Source organism: Hoplias malabaricus, chromosome 2 (assembly GCF_029633855.1).
Source record: "Hoplias malabaricus isolate fHopMal1 chromosome 2, fHopMal1.hap1, whole genome shotgun sequence".
Taxonomy (NCBI): domain Eukaryota; kingdom Metazoa; phylum Chordata; class Actinopteri; order Characiformes; family Erythrinidae; genus Hoplias; species Hoplias malabaricus.
The window spans coordinates 75193524-75205954 of NC_089801.1; the positions used below are offsets into that span (position 1 = coordinate 75193524).

The 12431-nt window shown below is 46.4% G+C and overlaps 1 protein-coding gene, 21 non-coding genes and 1 pseudogene across 22 annotated transcripts; all 23 read right to left on the reverse strand.

Annotated features, from left to right (window-relative positions):
- Nucleotides 1-156: 156 nt before the first annotated feature.
- LOC136688199 (U2 spliceosomal RNA) lies at nt 157-347 on the reverse strand. Its single transcript, XR_010800906.1, has one exon. It is a non-coding gene; the product is annotated as a U2 spliceosomal RNA (small nuclear RNA).
- A 235-nt stretch (nt 348-582) lies between these two features.
- LOC136688769 (U5 spliceosomal RNA) lies at nt 583-696 on the reverse strand. Its single transcript, XR_010801457.1, has one exon. It is a non-coding gene; the product is annotated as a U5 spliceosomal RNA (small nuclear RNA).
- Nucleotides 697-1001: 305 nt separating this feature from the next.
- On the reverse strand, nt 1002-1192 carry LOC136688362 (U2 spliceosomal RNA). Its single transcript, XR_010801065.1, has one exon. It is a non-coding gene; the product is annotated as a U2 spliceosomal RNA (small nuclear RNA).
- Nucleotides 1193-1427: 235 nt separating this feature from the next.
- LOC136688770 (U5 spliceosomal RNA) lies at nt 1428-1541 on the reverse strand. Its single transcript, XR_010801458.1, has one exon. It is a non-coding gene; the product is annotated as a U5 spliceosomal RNA (small nuclear RNA).
- A 306-nt stretch (nt 1542-1847) lies between these two features.
- LOC136688363 (U2 spliceosomal RNA) lies at nt 1848-2038 on the reverse strand. Its single transcript, XR_010801066.1, has one exon. It is a non-coding gene; the product is annotated as a U2 spliceosomal RNA (small nuclear RNA).
- Nucleotides 2039-2273: 235 nt separating this feature from the next.
- LOC136688771 (U5 spliceosomal RNA) lies at nt 2274-2387 on the reverse strand. The gene has a single exon (XR_010801459.1). It is a non-coding gene; the product is annotated as a U5 spliceosomal RNA (small nuclear RNA).
- Nucleotides 2388-2692: 305 nt separating this feature from the next.
- On the reverse strand, nt 2693-2883 carry LOC136688364 (U2 spliceosomal RNA). The gene has a single exon (XR_010801067.1). It is a non-coding gene; the product is annotated as a U2 spliceosomal RNA (small nuclear RNA).
- Nucleotides 2884-3118: 235 nt separating this feature from the next.
- On the reverse strand, nt 3119-3232 carry LOC136688772 (U5 spliceosomal RNA). Its single transcript, XR_010801460.1, has one exon. It is a non-coding gene; the product is annotated as a U5 spliceosomal RNA (small nuclear RNA).
- A 305-nt stretch (nt 3233-3537) lies between these two features.
- On the reverse strand, nt 3538-3728 carry LOC136688365 (U2 spliceosomal RNA). The gene has a single exon (XR_010801068.1). It is a non-coding gene; the product is annotated as a U2 spliceosomal RNA (small nuclear RNA).
- A 235-nt stretch (nt 3729-3963) lies between these two features.
- Nucleotides 3964-4077, reverse strand: LOC136688773 (U5 spliceosomal RNA). The gene has a single exon (XR_010801461.1). It is a non-coding gene; the product is annotated as a U5 spliceosomal RNA (small nuclear RNA).
- A 306-nt stretch (nt 4078-4383) lies between these two features.
- On the reverse strand, nt 4384-4574 carry LOC136688366 (U2 spliceosomal RNA). Its single transcript, XR_010801069.1, has one exon. It is a non-coding gene; the product is annotated as a U2 spliceosomal RNA (small nuclear RNA).
- A 235-nt stretch (nt 4575-4809) lies between these two features.
- Nucleotides 4810-4923, reverse strand: LOC136688774 (U5 spliceosomal RNA). Its single transcript, XR_010801462.1, has one exon. It is a non-coding gene; the product is annotated as a U5 spliceosomal RNA (small nuclear RNA).
- Nucleotides 4924-5230: 307 nt separating this feature from the next.
- Nucleotides 5231-5421, reverse strand: LOC136688367 (U2 spliceosomal RNA). Its single transcript, XR_010801070.1, has one exon. It is a non-coding gene; the product is annotated as a U2 spliceosomal RNA (small nuclear RNA).
- Nucleotides 5422-5656: 235 nt separating this feature from the next.
- On the reverse strand, nt 5657-5770 carry LOC136688775 (U5 spliceosomal RNA). The gene has a single exon (XR_010801463.1). It is a non-coding gene; the product is annotated as a U5 spliceosomal RNA (small nuclear RNA).
- A 305-nt stretch (nt 5771-6075) lies between these two features.
- On the reverse strand, nt 6076-6266 carry LOC136688368 (U2 spliceosomal RNA). The gene has a single exon (XR_010801071.1). It is a non-coding gene; the product is annotated as a U2 spliceosomal RNA (small nuclear RNA).
- A 235-nt stretch (nt 6267-6501) lies between these two features.
- Nucleotides 6502-6615, reverse strand: LOC136688776 (U5 spliceosomal RNA). The gene has a single exon (XR_010801464.1). It is a non-coding gene; the product is annotated as a U5 spliceosomal RNA (small nuclear RNA).
- Nucleotides 6616-6917: 302 nt separating this feature from the next.
- LOC136688200 (U2 spliceosomal RNA) lies at nt 6918-7108 on the reverse strand. The gene has a single exon (XR_010800907.1). It is a non-coding gene; the product is annotated as a U2 spliceosomal RNA (small nuclear RNA).
- Nucleotides 7109-7343: 235 nt separating this feature from the next.
- Nucleotides 7344-7457, reverse strand: LOC136688777 (U5 spliceosomal RNA). The gene has a single exon (XR_010801465.1). It is a non-coding gene; the product is annotated as a U5 spliceosomal RNA (small nuclear RNA).
- A 305-nt stretch (nt 7458-7762) lies between these two features.
- On the reverse strand, nt 7763-7953 carry LOC136688201 (U2 spliceosomal RNA). The gene has a single exon (XR_010800908.1). It is a non-coding gene; the product is annotated as a U2 spliceosomal RNA (small nuclear RNA).
- Nucleotides 7954-8188: 235 nt separating this feature from the next.
- LOC136688778 (U5 spliceosomal RNA) lies at nt 8189-8302 on the reverse strand. The gene has a single exon (XR_010801466.1). It is a non-coding gene; the product is annotated as a U5 spliceosomal RNA (small nuclear RNA).
- Nucleotides 8303-8605: 303 nt separating this feature from the next.
- LOC136688202 (U2 spliceosomal RNA) lies at nt 8606-8796 on the reverse strand. Its single transcript, XR_010800909.1, has one exon. It is a non-coding gene; the product is annotated as a U2 spliceosomal RNA (small nuclear RNA).
- A 339-nt stretch (nt 8797-9135) lies between these two features.
- Nucleotides 9136-11093, reverse strand: LOC136678026 (uncharacterized). The gene is made up of 3 exons (XM_066655786.1): nt 11068-11093; nt 10335-10464; nt 9136-10085 (listed from the first exon to the last, which is right to left on the reverse strand). Exons 1-3 carry the CDS (start codon nt 11091-11093, stop codon nt 9435-9437), a joined length of 807 nt encoding a protein of 268 aa, XP_066511883.1. The 3' UTR covers nt 9136-9434.
- Nucleotides 11054-11798, reverse strand: LOC136678032 (uncharacterized; annotated as a pseudogene).
- Nucleotides 11799-12431: the final 633 nt, after the last annotated feature.

The window sequence follows — 12431 nt, forward strand, 5'->3', positions numbered from 1 at the left end:
ATCATAGATTTGTATTTAAAAAAAAAAAAAAAAAAAAAAAAGAAAAATGGAGGGAAAACCATGAAACAGATTAAAAAGAGAACAGCCTCGAGAAGGCAACATCATAAAGCCGTACCCATGTCCTAACTTATTTCTTTCTGACTTTTAACCAGTTTAAGGAGGTGCACCGTTCCCAGAAGTACTGCAATACCGGGTCGATGCGTGGAGCGGACGGAGCAAGCCCCTCTTCCGTCTCCCTGCTCAAAAAATCAATTTAATATGTAGTCCTCGTATAGAGGACGTATCAGATATTAAACTGATAAGAACAGATACTACACTTGATCTTAGCCAAAAGGCCGAGAAGCGATAACCGGAAAGGCCCGGCCGGCCCGGAGCACCCTGCCGCAAACCAGCAACTACTGGAGGGTATTTAAACCTGGTCGTCAGACCTTGACCCCTCCCACTCAGACACCACCACCACACCGGAGGCTCCTCCCACCAAGAACTGCAAACAGAAGCTAAGAGCTGCTGCTACAGGAACTTGTGGCAAGGCGTGCTCCAAAGACGGCTGTCGCTCTGTCATTATACAGGAAGAAAATGTGTAGCTCTGCAGCAACAGAGCCTTCAAAAATACACAAAACTCGTCAACGTTCCCCTCCACGGAAATCTTTAGTAAAAGGCGAAAGATTTGTACGTGACTGAAGAGAAACCCGAGATATGACGGCTAACGGCAGGCCTTCCGCTCCTCTGCTGGAGGTCTAAGACTCTTGCGGAGGGTGCAGACTGAACAAAGGTCAGGGTGGGATAATCTGTGCATAAATTAACACGCCAATTAGAGGTCAACACAGACGAGAAAAACATGAGATCATAGATTTGTATTTAAAAAAAAAAAAAAAAAAAAAAAGAAGAAAAATGGAGGGAAAACCATGAAACAGATTAAAAAGACAACAGCCTCGAGAAGGCAACATCATAAAGCCGTACCCATGTCCTAACTTATTTCTTTCTGACTTTTAACCAGTTTAAGGAGGTGCACCGTTCCCAGAAGTACTGCAATACCGGGTCGATGCGTGGAGCGGACGGAGCAAGCCCCTCTTCCGTCTCCCTGCTCAAAAAATCAATTTAATATGTAGTCCTCGTATAGAGGACGTATCAGATATTAAACTGATAAGAACAGATACTACGCTTGATCTTAGCCAAAAGGCCGAGAAGCGATAACCGGAAAGGCCCGGCCGGCCCGGAGCACCCTGCCGCAAACCAGCAACTACTGGAGGGTATTTAAACCTGGTCGTCAGACCTTGACCCCTCCCACTCAGACACCACCACCACACCGGAGGCTCCTCCCACCAAGAACTGCAAACAGAAGCTAAGAGCTGCTGCTACAGGAACTTGTGGCAAGGCGTGCTCCAAAGACGGCTGTCGCTCTGTCATTATACAGGAAGAAAATGTGTAGCTCTGCAGCAACAGAGCCTTCAAAAATACACAAAACTCGTCAACGTTCCCCTCCACGGAAATCTTTAGTAAAAGGCGAAAGATTTGTACGTGACTGAAGAGAAACCCGAGATATGACGGCTAACGGCAGGCCTTCCGCTCCTCTGCTGGAGGTCTAAGACTCTTGCGGAGGGTGCAGACTGAACAAAGGTCAGGGTGGGATAATCTGTGCATAAATTAACACGCCAATTAGAGGTCAACACAGACGAGAAAAACATGAGATCATAGATTTGTATTTAAAAAAAAAAAAAAAAAAAAAAAAGAAGAAAAATGGAGGGAAAACCATGAAACAGATTAAAAAGACAACAGCCTCGAGAAGGCAACATCATAAAGCCGTACCCATGTCCTAACTTATTTCTTTCTGACTTTTAACCAGTTTAAGGAGGTGCACCGTTCCCAGAAGTACTGCAATACCGGGTCGATGCGTGGAGCGGACGGAGCAAGCCCCTCTTCCGTCTCCCTGCTCAAAAAATCAATTTAATATGTAGTCCTCGTATAGAGGACGTATCAGATATTAAACTGATAAGAACAGATACTACGCTTGATCTTAGCCAAAAGGCCGAGAAGCGATAACCGGAAAGGCCCGGCCGGCCCGGAGCACCCTGCCGCAAACCAGCAACTACTGGAGGGTATTTAAACCTGGTCGTCAGACCTTGACCCCTCCCACTCAGACACCACCACCACACCGGAGGCTCCTCCCACCAAGAACTGCAAACAGAAGCTAAGAGCTGCTGCTACAGGAACTTGTGGCAAGGCGTGCTCCAAAGACGGCTGTCGCTCTGTCATTATACAGGAAGAAAATGTGTAGCTCTGCAGCAACAGAGCCTTCAAAAATACACAAAACTCGTCAACGTTCCCCTCCACGGAAATCTTTAGTAAAAGGCGAAAGATTTGTACGTGACTGAAGAGAAACCCGAGATATGACGGCTAACGGCAGGCCTTCCGCTCCTCTGCTGGAGGTCTAAGACTCTTGCGGAGGGTGCAGACTGAACAAAGGTCAGGGTGGGATAATCTGTGCATAAATTAACACGCCAATTAGAGGTCAACACAGACGAGAAAAACATGAGATCATAGATTTGTATTTAAAAAAAAAAAAAAAAAAAAAAAGAAGAAAAATGGAGGGAAAACCATGAAACAGATTAAAAAGACAACAGCCTCGAGAAGGCAACATCATAAAGCCGTACCCATGTCCTAACTTATTTCTTTCTGACTTTTAACCAGTTTAAGGAGGTGCACCGTTCCCAGAAGTACTGCAATACCGGGTCGATGCGTGGAGCGGACGGAGCAAGCCCCTCTTCCGTCTCCCTGCTCAAAAAATCAATTTAATATGTAGTCCTCGTATAGAGGACGTATCAGATATTAAACTGATAAGAACAGATACTACGCTTGATCTTAGCCAAAAGGCCGAGAAGCGATAACCGGAAAGGCCCGGCCGGCCCGGAGCACCCTGCCGCAAACCAGCAACTACTGGAGGGTATTTAAACCTGGTCGTCAGACCTTGACCCCTCCCACTCAGACACCACCACCACACCGGAGGCTCCTCCCACCAAGAACTGCAAACAGAAGCTAAGAGCTGCTGCTACAGGAACTTGTGGCAAGGCGTGCTCCAAAGACGGCTGTCGCTCTGTCATTATACAGGAAGAAAATGTGTAGCTCTGCAGCAACAGAGCCTTCAAAAATACACAAAACTCGTCAACGTTCCCCTCCACGGAAATCTTTAGTAAAAGGCGAAAGATTTGTACGTGACTGAAGAGAAACCCGAGATATGACGGCTAACGGCAGGCCTTCCGCTCCTCTGCTGGAGGTCTAAGACTCTTGCGGAGGGTGCAGACTGAACAAAGGTCAGGGTGGGATAATCTGTGCATAAATTAACACGCCAATTAGAGGTCAACACAGACGAGAAAAACATGAGATCATAGATTTGTATTTAAAAAAAAAAAAAAAAAAAAAAAGAAGAAAAATGGAGGGAAAACCATGAAACAGATTAAAAAGACAACAGCCTCGAGAAGGCAACATCATAAAGCCGTACCCATGTCCTAACTTATTTCTTTCTGACTTTTAACCAGTTTAAGGAGGTGCACCGTTCCCAGAAGTACTGCAATACCGGGTCGATGCGTGGAGCGGACGGAGCAAGCCCCTCTTCCGTCTCCCTGCTCAAAAAATCAATTTAATATGTAGTCCTCGTATAGAGGACGTATCAGATATTAAACTGATAAGAACAGATACTACGCTTGATCTTAGCCAAAAGGCCGAGAAGCGATAACCGGAAAGGCCCGGCCGGCCCGGAGCACCCTGCCGCAAACCAGCAACTACTGGAGGGTATTTAAACCTGGTCGTCAGACCTTGACCCCTCCCACTCAGACACCACCACCACACCGGAGGCTCCTCCCACCAAGAACTGCAAACAGAAGCTAAGAGCTGCTGCTACAGGAACTTGTGGCAAGGCGTGCTCCAAAGACGGCTGTCGCTCTGTCATTATACAGGAAGAAAATGTGTAGCTCTGCAGCAACAGAGCCTTCAAAAATACACAAAACTCGTCAACGTTCCCCTCCACGGAAATCTTTAGTAAAAGGCGAAAGATTTGTACGTGACTGAAGAGAAACCCGAGATATGACGGCTAACGGCAGGCCTTCCGCTCCTCTGCTGGAGGTCTAAGACTCTTGCGGAGGGTGCAGACTGAACAAAGGTCAGGGTGGGATAATCTGTGCATAAATTAACACGCCAATTAGAGGTCAACACAGACGAGAAAAACATGAGATCATAGATTTGTATTTAAAAAAAAAAAAAAAAAAAAAAAAGAAGAAAAATGGAGGGAAAACCATGAAACAGATTAAAAAGACAACAGCCTCGAGAAGGCAACATCATAAAGCCGTACCCATGTCCTAACTTATTTCTTTCTGACTTTTAACCAGTTTAAGGAGGTGCACCGTTCCCAGAAGTACTGCAATACCGGGTCGATGCGTGGAGCGGACGGAGCAAGCCCCTCTTCCGTCTCCCTGCTCAAAAAATCAATTTAATATGTAGTCCTCGTATAGAGGACGTATCAGATATTAAACTGATAAGAACAGATACTACGCTTGATCTTAGCCAAAAGGCCGAGAAGCGATAACCGGAAAGGCCCGGCCGGCCCGGAGCACCCTGCCGCAAACCAGCAACTACTGGAGGGTATTTAAACCTGGTCGTCAGACCTTGACCCCTCCCACTCAGACACCACCACCACACCGGAGGCTCCTCCCACCAAGAACTGCAAACAGAAGCTAAGAGCTGCTGCTACAGGAACTTGTGGCAAGGCGTGCTCCAAAGACGGCTGTCGCTCTGTCATTATACAGGAAGAAAATGTGTAGCTCTGCAGCAACAGAGCCTTCAAAAATACACAAAACTCGTCAACGTTCCCCTCCACGGAAATCTTTAGTAAAAGGCGAAAGATTTGTACGTGACTGAAGAGAAACCCGAGATATGACGGCTAACGGCAGGCCTTCCGCTCCTCTGCTGGAGGTCTAAGACTCTTGCGGAGGGTGCAGACTGAACAAAGGTCAGGGTGGGATAATCTGTGCATAAATTAACACGCCAATTAGAGGTCAACACAGACGAGAAAAACATGAGATCATAGATTTGTATTTAAAAAAAAAAAAAAAAAAAAAAAAAGAAGAAAAATGGAGGGAAAACCATGAAACAGATTAAAAAGACAACAGCCTCGAGAAGGCAACATCATAAAGCCGTACCCATGTCCTAACTTATTTCTTTCTGACTTTTAACCAGTTTAAGGAGGTGCACCGTTCCCAGAAGTACTGCAATACCGGGTCGATGCGTGGAGCGGACGGAGCAAGCCCCTCTTCCGTCTCCCTGCTCAAAAAATCAATTTAATATGTAGTCCTCGTATAGAGGACGTATCAGATATTAAACTGATAAGAACAGATACTACGCTTGATCTTAGCCAAAAGGCCGAGAAGCGATAACCGGAAAGGCCCGGCCGGCCCGGAGCACCCTGCCGCAAACCAGCAACTACTGGAGGGTATTTAAACCTGGTCGTCAGACCTTGACCCCTCCCACTCAGACACCACCACCACACCGGAGGCTCCTCCCACCAAGAACTGCAAACAGAAGCTAAGAGCTGCTGCTACAGGAACTTGTGGCAAGGCGTGCTCCAAAGACGGCTGTCGCTCTGTCATTATACAGGAAGAAAATGTGTAGCTCTGCAGCAACAGAGCCTTCAAAAATACACAAAACTCGTCAACGTTCCCCTCCACGGAAATCTTTAGTAAAAGGCGAAAGATTTGTACGTGACTGAAGAGAAACCCGAGATATGACGGCTAACGGCAGGCCTTCCGCTCCTCTGCTGGAGGTCTAAGACTCTTGCGGAGGGTGCAGACTGAACAAAGGTCAGGGTGGGATAATCTGTGCATAAATTAACACGCCAATTAGAGGTCAACACAGACGAGAAAAACATGAGATCATAGATTTGTATTTAAAAAAAAAAAAAAAAAAAAAAAGAAGAAAAATGGAGGGAAAACCATGAAACAGATTAAAAAGACAACAGCCTCGAGAAGGCAACATCATAAAGCCGTACCCATGTCCTAACTTATTTCTTTCTGACTTTTAACCAGTTTAAGGAGGTGCACCGTTCCCAGAAGTACTGCAATACCGGGTCGATGCGTGGAGCGGACGGAGCAAGCCCCTCTTCCGTCTCCCTGCTCAAAAAATCAATTTAATATGTAGTCCTCGTATAGAGGACGTATCAGATATTAAACTGATAAGAACAGATACTACGCTTGATCTTAGCCAAAAGGCCGAGAAGCGATAACCGGAAAGGCCCGGCCGGCCCGGAGCACCCTGCCGCAAACCAGCAACTACTGGAGGGTATTTAAACCTGGTCGTCAGACCTTGACCCCTCCCACTCAGACACCACCACCACACCGGAGGCTCCTCCCACCAAGAACTGCAAACAGAAGCTAAGAGCTGCTGCTACAGGAACTTGTGGCAAGGCGTGCTCCAAAGACGGCTGTCGCTCTGTCATTATACAGGAAGAAAATGTGTAGCTCTGCAGCAACAGAGCCTTCAAAAATACACAAAACTCGTCAACGTTCCCCTCCACGGAAATCTTTAGTAAAAGGCGAAAGATTTGTACGTGACTGAAGAGAAACCCGAGATATGACGGCTAACGGCAGGCCTTCCGCTCCTCTGCTGGAGGTCTAAGACTCTTGCGGAGGGTGCAGACTGAACAAAGGTCAGGGTGGGATAATCTGTGCATAAATTAACACGCCAATTAGAGGTCAACACAGACGAGAAAAACATGAGATCATAGATTTGTATTTAAAAAAAAAAAAAAAAAAAAAAAGAAAAATGGAGGGAAAACCATGAAACAGATTAAAAAGAGAACAGCCTCGAGAAGGCAACATCATAAAGCCGTACCCATGTCCTAACTTATTTCTTTCTGACTTTTAACCAGTTTAAGGAGGTGCACCGTTCCCAGAAGTACTGCAATACCGGGTCGATGCGTGGAGCGGACGGAGCAAGCCCCTCTTCCGTCTCCCTGCTCAAAAAATCAATTTAATATGTAGTCCTCGTATAGAGGACGTATCAGATATTAAACTGATAAGAACAGATACTACACTTGATCTTAGCCAAAAGGCCGAGAAGCGATAACCGGAAAGGCCCGGCCGGCCCGGAGCACCCTGCCGCAAACCAGCAACTACTGGAGGGTATTTAAACCTGGTCGTCAGACCTTGACCCCTCCCACTCAGACACCACCACCACACCGGAGGCTCCTCCCACCAAGAACTGCAAACAGAAGCTAAGAGCTGCTGCTACAGGAACTTGTGGCAAGGCGTGCTCCAAAGACGGCTGTCGCTCTGTCATTATACAGGAAGAAAATGTGTAGCTCTGCAGCAACAGAGCCTTCAAAAATACACAAAACTCGTCAACGTTCCCCTCCACGGAAATCTTTAGTAAAAGGCGAAAGATTTGTACGTGACTGAAGAGAAACCCGAGATATGACGGCTAACGGCAGGCCTTCCGCTCCTCTGCTGGAGGTCTAAGACTCTTGCGGAGGGTGCAGACTGAACAAAGGTCAGGGTGGGATAATCTGTGCATAAATTAACACGCCAATTAGAGGTCAACACAGACGAGAAAAACATGAGATCATAGATTTGTGTTTAAAAAAAAAAAAAAAAAAAAAAAGAAGAAAAATGGAGGGAAAACCATGAAACAGATTAAAAAGAGAACAGCCTCGAGAAGGCAACATCATAAAGCCGTACCCATGTCCTAACTTATTTCTTTCTGACTTTTAACCAGTTTAAGGAGGTGCACCGTTCCCAGAAGTACTGCAATACCGGGTCGATGCGTGGAGCGGACGGAGCAAGCCCCTCTTCCGTCTCCCTGCTCAAAAAATCAATTTAATATGTAGTCCTCGTATAGAGGACGTATCAGATATTAAACTGATAAGAACAGATACTACACTTGATCTTAGCCAAAAGGCCGAGAAGCGATAACCGGAAAGGCCCGGCCGGCCCGGAGCACCCTGCCGCAAACCAGCAACTACTGGAGGGTATTTAAACCTGGTCGTCAGACCTTGACCCCTCCCACTCAGACACCACCACCACACCGGAGGCTCCTCCCACCAAGAACTGCAAACAGAAGCTAAGAGCTGCTGCTACAGGAACTTGTGGCAAGGCGTGCTCCAAAGACGGCTGTCGCTCTGTCATTATACAGGAAGAAAATGTGTAGCTCTGCAGCAACAGAGCCTTCAAAAATACACAAAACTCGTCAACGTTCCCCTCCACGGAAATCTTTAGTAAAAGGCGAAAGATTTGTACGTGACTGAAGAGAAACCCGAGATATGACGGCTAACGGCAGGCCTTCCGCTCCTCTGCTGGAGGTCTAAGACTCTTGCGGAGGGTGCAGACTGAACAAAGGTCAGGGTGGGATAATCTGTGCATAAATTAACACGCCAATTAGAGGTCAACACAGACGAGAAAAACATGAGATCATAGATTTGTATTTAAAAAAAAAAAAAAAAAAAAAAAAGAAAAATGGAGGGAAAACCATGAAACAGATTAAAAAGAGAACAGCCTCGAGAAGGCAACATCATAAAGCCGTACCCATGTCCTAACTTATTTCTTTCTGACTTTTAACCAGTTTAAGGAGGTGCACCGTTCCCAGAAGTACTGCAATACCGGGTCGATGCGTGGAGCGGACGGAGCAAGCCCCTCTTCCGTCTCCCTGCTCAAAAAATCAATTTAATATGTAGTCCTCGTATAGAGGACGTATCAGATATTAAACTGATAAGAACAGATACTACACTTGATCTTAGCCAAAAGGCCGAGAAGCGATAACCGGAAAGGCCCGGCCGGCCCGGAGCACCCTGCCGCAAACCAGCAACTACTGGAGGGTATTTAAACCTGGTCGTCAGACCTTGACCCCTCCCACTCAGACACCACCACCACACCGGAGGCTCCTCCCACCAAGAACTGCAAACAGAAGCTAAGAGCTGCTGCTACAGGAACTTGTGGCAAGGCGTGCTCCAAAGACGGCTGTCGCTCTGTCATTATACAGGAAGAAAATGTGTAGCTCTGCAACGTATCACGGACGTATCAGATATTAAACTGATAAGAACAGATTTTTTTCTTTCGAAAAAAAATTTTATTGTCACAATTTCGAATTTCTACAACATACATCACACATTTTTTTACCAAATAACATTTACACAGTATATGTGTATTTTAAAATCTCGTGTGTAAAAGGTCTTTTTTGTTTAAAAGAAGTCTGTGCGTTAAAAAAGACCCCATGTGTGTGAAGTTAAAAGTCCAAGTATGTGTGAGAAAATAAAATCATGAAAACTAAATAAAATGTACATAAATACCATGCCATAAAAACATATAATAACAGATAAAATGCTGTCTTGTACAGGACTGGGGTGAGCCCTATCAAAAAGTCAACAACCCGTTCCTCAGAACTGTCCCACTGTCGTTTCAGGGTTCAGAGGAGATCCCCGCCCTATGTCCACGCTCCTCGTTATTTTCGGTGGGGGCACCTGTGGAAGCCAGAGACCGTGGTCGTCTGGACCCTCCTGCGTGTGGCCCCAGTCCCCTCCTCCGAATGTCGACGTGCGGTGTCCCCTTCAGCGATGATGTCACCATAGCTGCAAGTGCCTGCAGGGACACCGTCACGCGCTTCCCCACCAGCAGGTTGCGGGAGGTCCACAAGGCGGCCTTCACTCCGTTGAGGGTGAGCCAGAGCTTGTTGAATTCAGCAGCTGATAGTTTGTCGATGCCCTGGCCCACCCCGTTCACCGCTACCCGGTAAACCAAAGGCTGGGCCTCCCCTGCTGGCAGGCACAGGAATTGTAGGGGGCCGGTTAAGGCCCACAGGTCCCTCGCCACGCTGCACTCCCAGAGCGCATGTCGCACGGTCTCGGGCTCGCCACACCCGGGCCGTGGACAGATGGGGTTTTTCGCCATGCCCCGGGAGTGCATCACGGCTCTGACCGGGAGGATCTCATGAGCAGCCATCCACGACAGGTCCTTGTGCTTGTTCTGAAGAACGGGGTGGGCTGCGTTCCTCCACACTCGTTTGGCCTCACCTAGTGTGAGGCCTGGAACGGGGCTCACCGTCTCCCGGTCCTGTACAAGAGAGACGAGAAGTTTTGCATCAGTTAAAACATTCAGTTCTTCTTTTCTACATAAAACTTTCTTAAAAACTTTCTAATAAAATTATATTCATGGGGCAGGGTAAAAGACACAGGGTTTCTCAGGTCTGGCTTTAAAATGTTCAGTTGGTGCAAGTATAACCCCATCCAGAACCTCGCCATGGCCACTGTTTTGTGTTCTCTGGATGGGGTCGTCGCGTACTTTATGTGTAAAGCAGCTTACTTGCTTCCTAAAAACAAGTGGGGGTCTGGGAGTCCTTTCCCTCCGTTTTCTGGCCTCTTCTTCACCACCTCCCTCTTCAATCTCTCCCACTTGGACCCCCACAGGAAATAAAAAACCGCTCTGTCCAGACCTAAAAGAAAACAGCGAGGAGGGCTAAAAACAGAACACAGGAGTAAAAGCAAGGGTAAAATCACGGCTTTGATGATTAAAATCTTGCCCTCCATGGTCAACTGTCTTAGGGAAAGTAAGGCAGCGTTTGGGGTTTTGGAGACAATCACGTCAGTCCAGTTACCCCGTCCACCACCCTCTTCGTCGAATTTAATTCCTAAAATCTTTTTCTTTAAAATCCAAATCCAGGTCCGGTCGCGTGCTACCCCAAGGTCCAAAGAGCTGGGCCTCGGACTTGCTCCTATTGAGCTTGGCGCCCGAGGCCCTTCCAAACCAGTCAGTCACGTCGAGTGCTCTTTGAACCGATAAAAAGTCGGAGCATAAAAGCGTGACGTCGTCCATATACAAGGTACAGGTCGCCGTCAGTCCACCTGGCAAGTCCAGTCCTTTGATCCATTCGTCCTTTCTCAAGATCTGCGCTAACGGTTCAACCAAGCATGTTACAAACAAGAGCGGAGATAACGGACACCCTTGGCGGACGCCAGAACGAATTCTGATCGCCTTTGTGAGATGCCCATTTACAATGACTTTACTACTTATTTCTTTGTAGAGTAGTCCCACCCACTTTAGGAACCTCCCCGGGAAGCTCATTTTTCGCAGTACCTGAAACAGGTACTGGTGCGAGACTCGATCAAAAGCTTTTTTTAAAATCTAAATTTAGGACTACTAAATTTCCAAATCATCATAACTGTTTATTTTTTTATTTAAAAAGTTTAAAACTTCTCCCATTGTTTCTCCATGCACTAGCTTCTTATCATATACGTTTTCATAAAAACACTCTACTTCTTTTAAAATCCCTTCTATTGTGTTTTCCTCCCTCCCATCTCGTTACTTTTATGATCCCTCTTTCCCGATAAGATTTTTTTTAAATATCTAGTGCACTTTTCCCCTTTTTCCACTTCCTGTTCTTTACTTCTTAAAATAATACCTTTACTTTTTTTTCTGATAAAACTGACATTTCATTTTTTACCTCTTTAAACTCTTTACAGAGGTATTTTAAACTTTTAAATGCAGGACTAGATTTTAGTAGTCTTTTTTGCAGCCCCATCATGCGCCGTCTCTCTCTCTCTCCTTCTTGTCCTTTCCTATTTTCTTAAAAAAGCGTCTAGTCCTGTCTTTAACCATCACCCACCACTGTGTCCGTGAATCAAACAAGTCTTGGAGGGTCTGCCAGAGACTGTACTGTTCCCTGTAACTCTGGACTATGTCTTCATCTTGTAACAGGGAACAGTTCAGCCTCCACCTACAGTCACACCAGTGGGGAAGGACAGGGTGCTGGACAGCAGAACCAGAACGTCAAATCCTCCTCTCTCCTTCTCATCCTCCTCTTGTGGTTGGGCCCTGGTGGCCATTTTATTGCTTTGACTCTGTTGGCAAAGGACTTGGGGCAATCCCTGTAAAGATGGTTAGACTCTCCACAGAGATTGCACCTTTTGCCATTGGGACACTCATACAATATCTACCGAGCCATGTTATTATGTCTTCTCTACTCACAGTTTCATTAAATATTCTAACAATTACCACTTTCAGGGAATCGTCAGATAGTTTTTCCAGGTTACAAGCAGCCGACATGCTTGGAGGCACCTGGTGGCTTAAAACGCAACCTAAAAAGTAAGCTCTCTAAAACTAAATAAATACGCTAAAAGGAAAGATTGGTAAGAAAATTGCACTTACCTGTTAGTTTTTTTCTCTCCCGGCCTTGATGGAAAACAAACCTGTGACGAGAAAATGAGCCCTAGAGCTAAAAGACTTGAAGTCTATAAGCCAAGACTTCCACCAGCTAGGACTAGTACAATTTTACTCCTAAACGCTTGGGACCAAGATCACAAATAACAGTCTGCCAGAGGCTGTACTGTTCCCTGTAACTCTGGACTGTGTCTTCATCTTGTAACAGGGAACAGTTCAGCCTCCACAGCCCTTCACCTACAG

Excerpts from the sequence above, each read along its gene's own strand:
- LOC136678026 (XM_066655786.1), bottom strand. The coding sequence starts at position 11,093 with ATGAGCTTCCCGGGGAGGTTCCTAAA. Across the intron at positions 10,465-11,067 it reads TTCCCGGGGAGGTTCCTAAA|GTCTGGACAGAGCGGTTTTT; the intron begins GTGGGTGGGACT and ends GTTTTCTTTTAG. Across the intron at positions 10,086-10,334 it reads CACTTGTTTTTAGGAAGCAA|GACCGGGAGACGGTGAGCCC; the intron begins GTAAGCTGCTTT and ends TCTCTTGTACAG.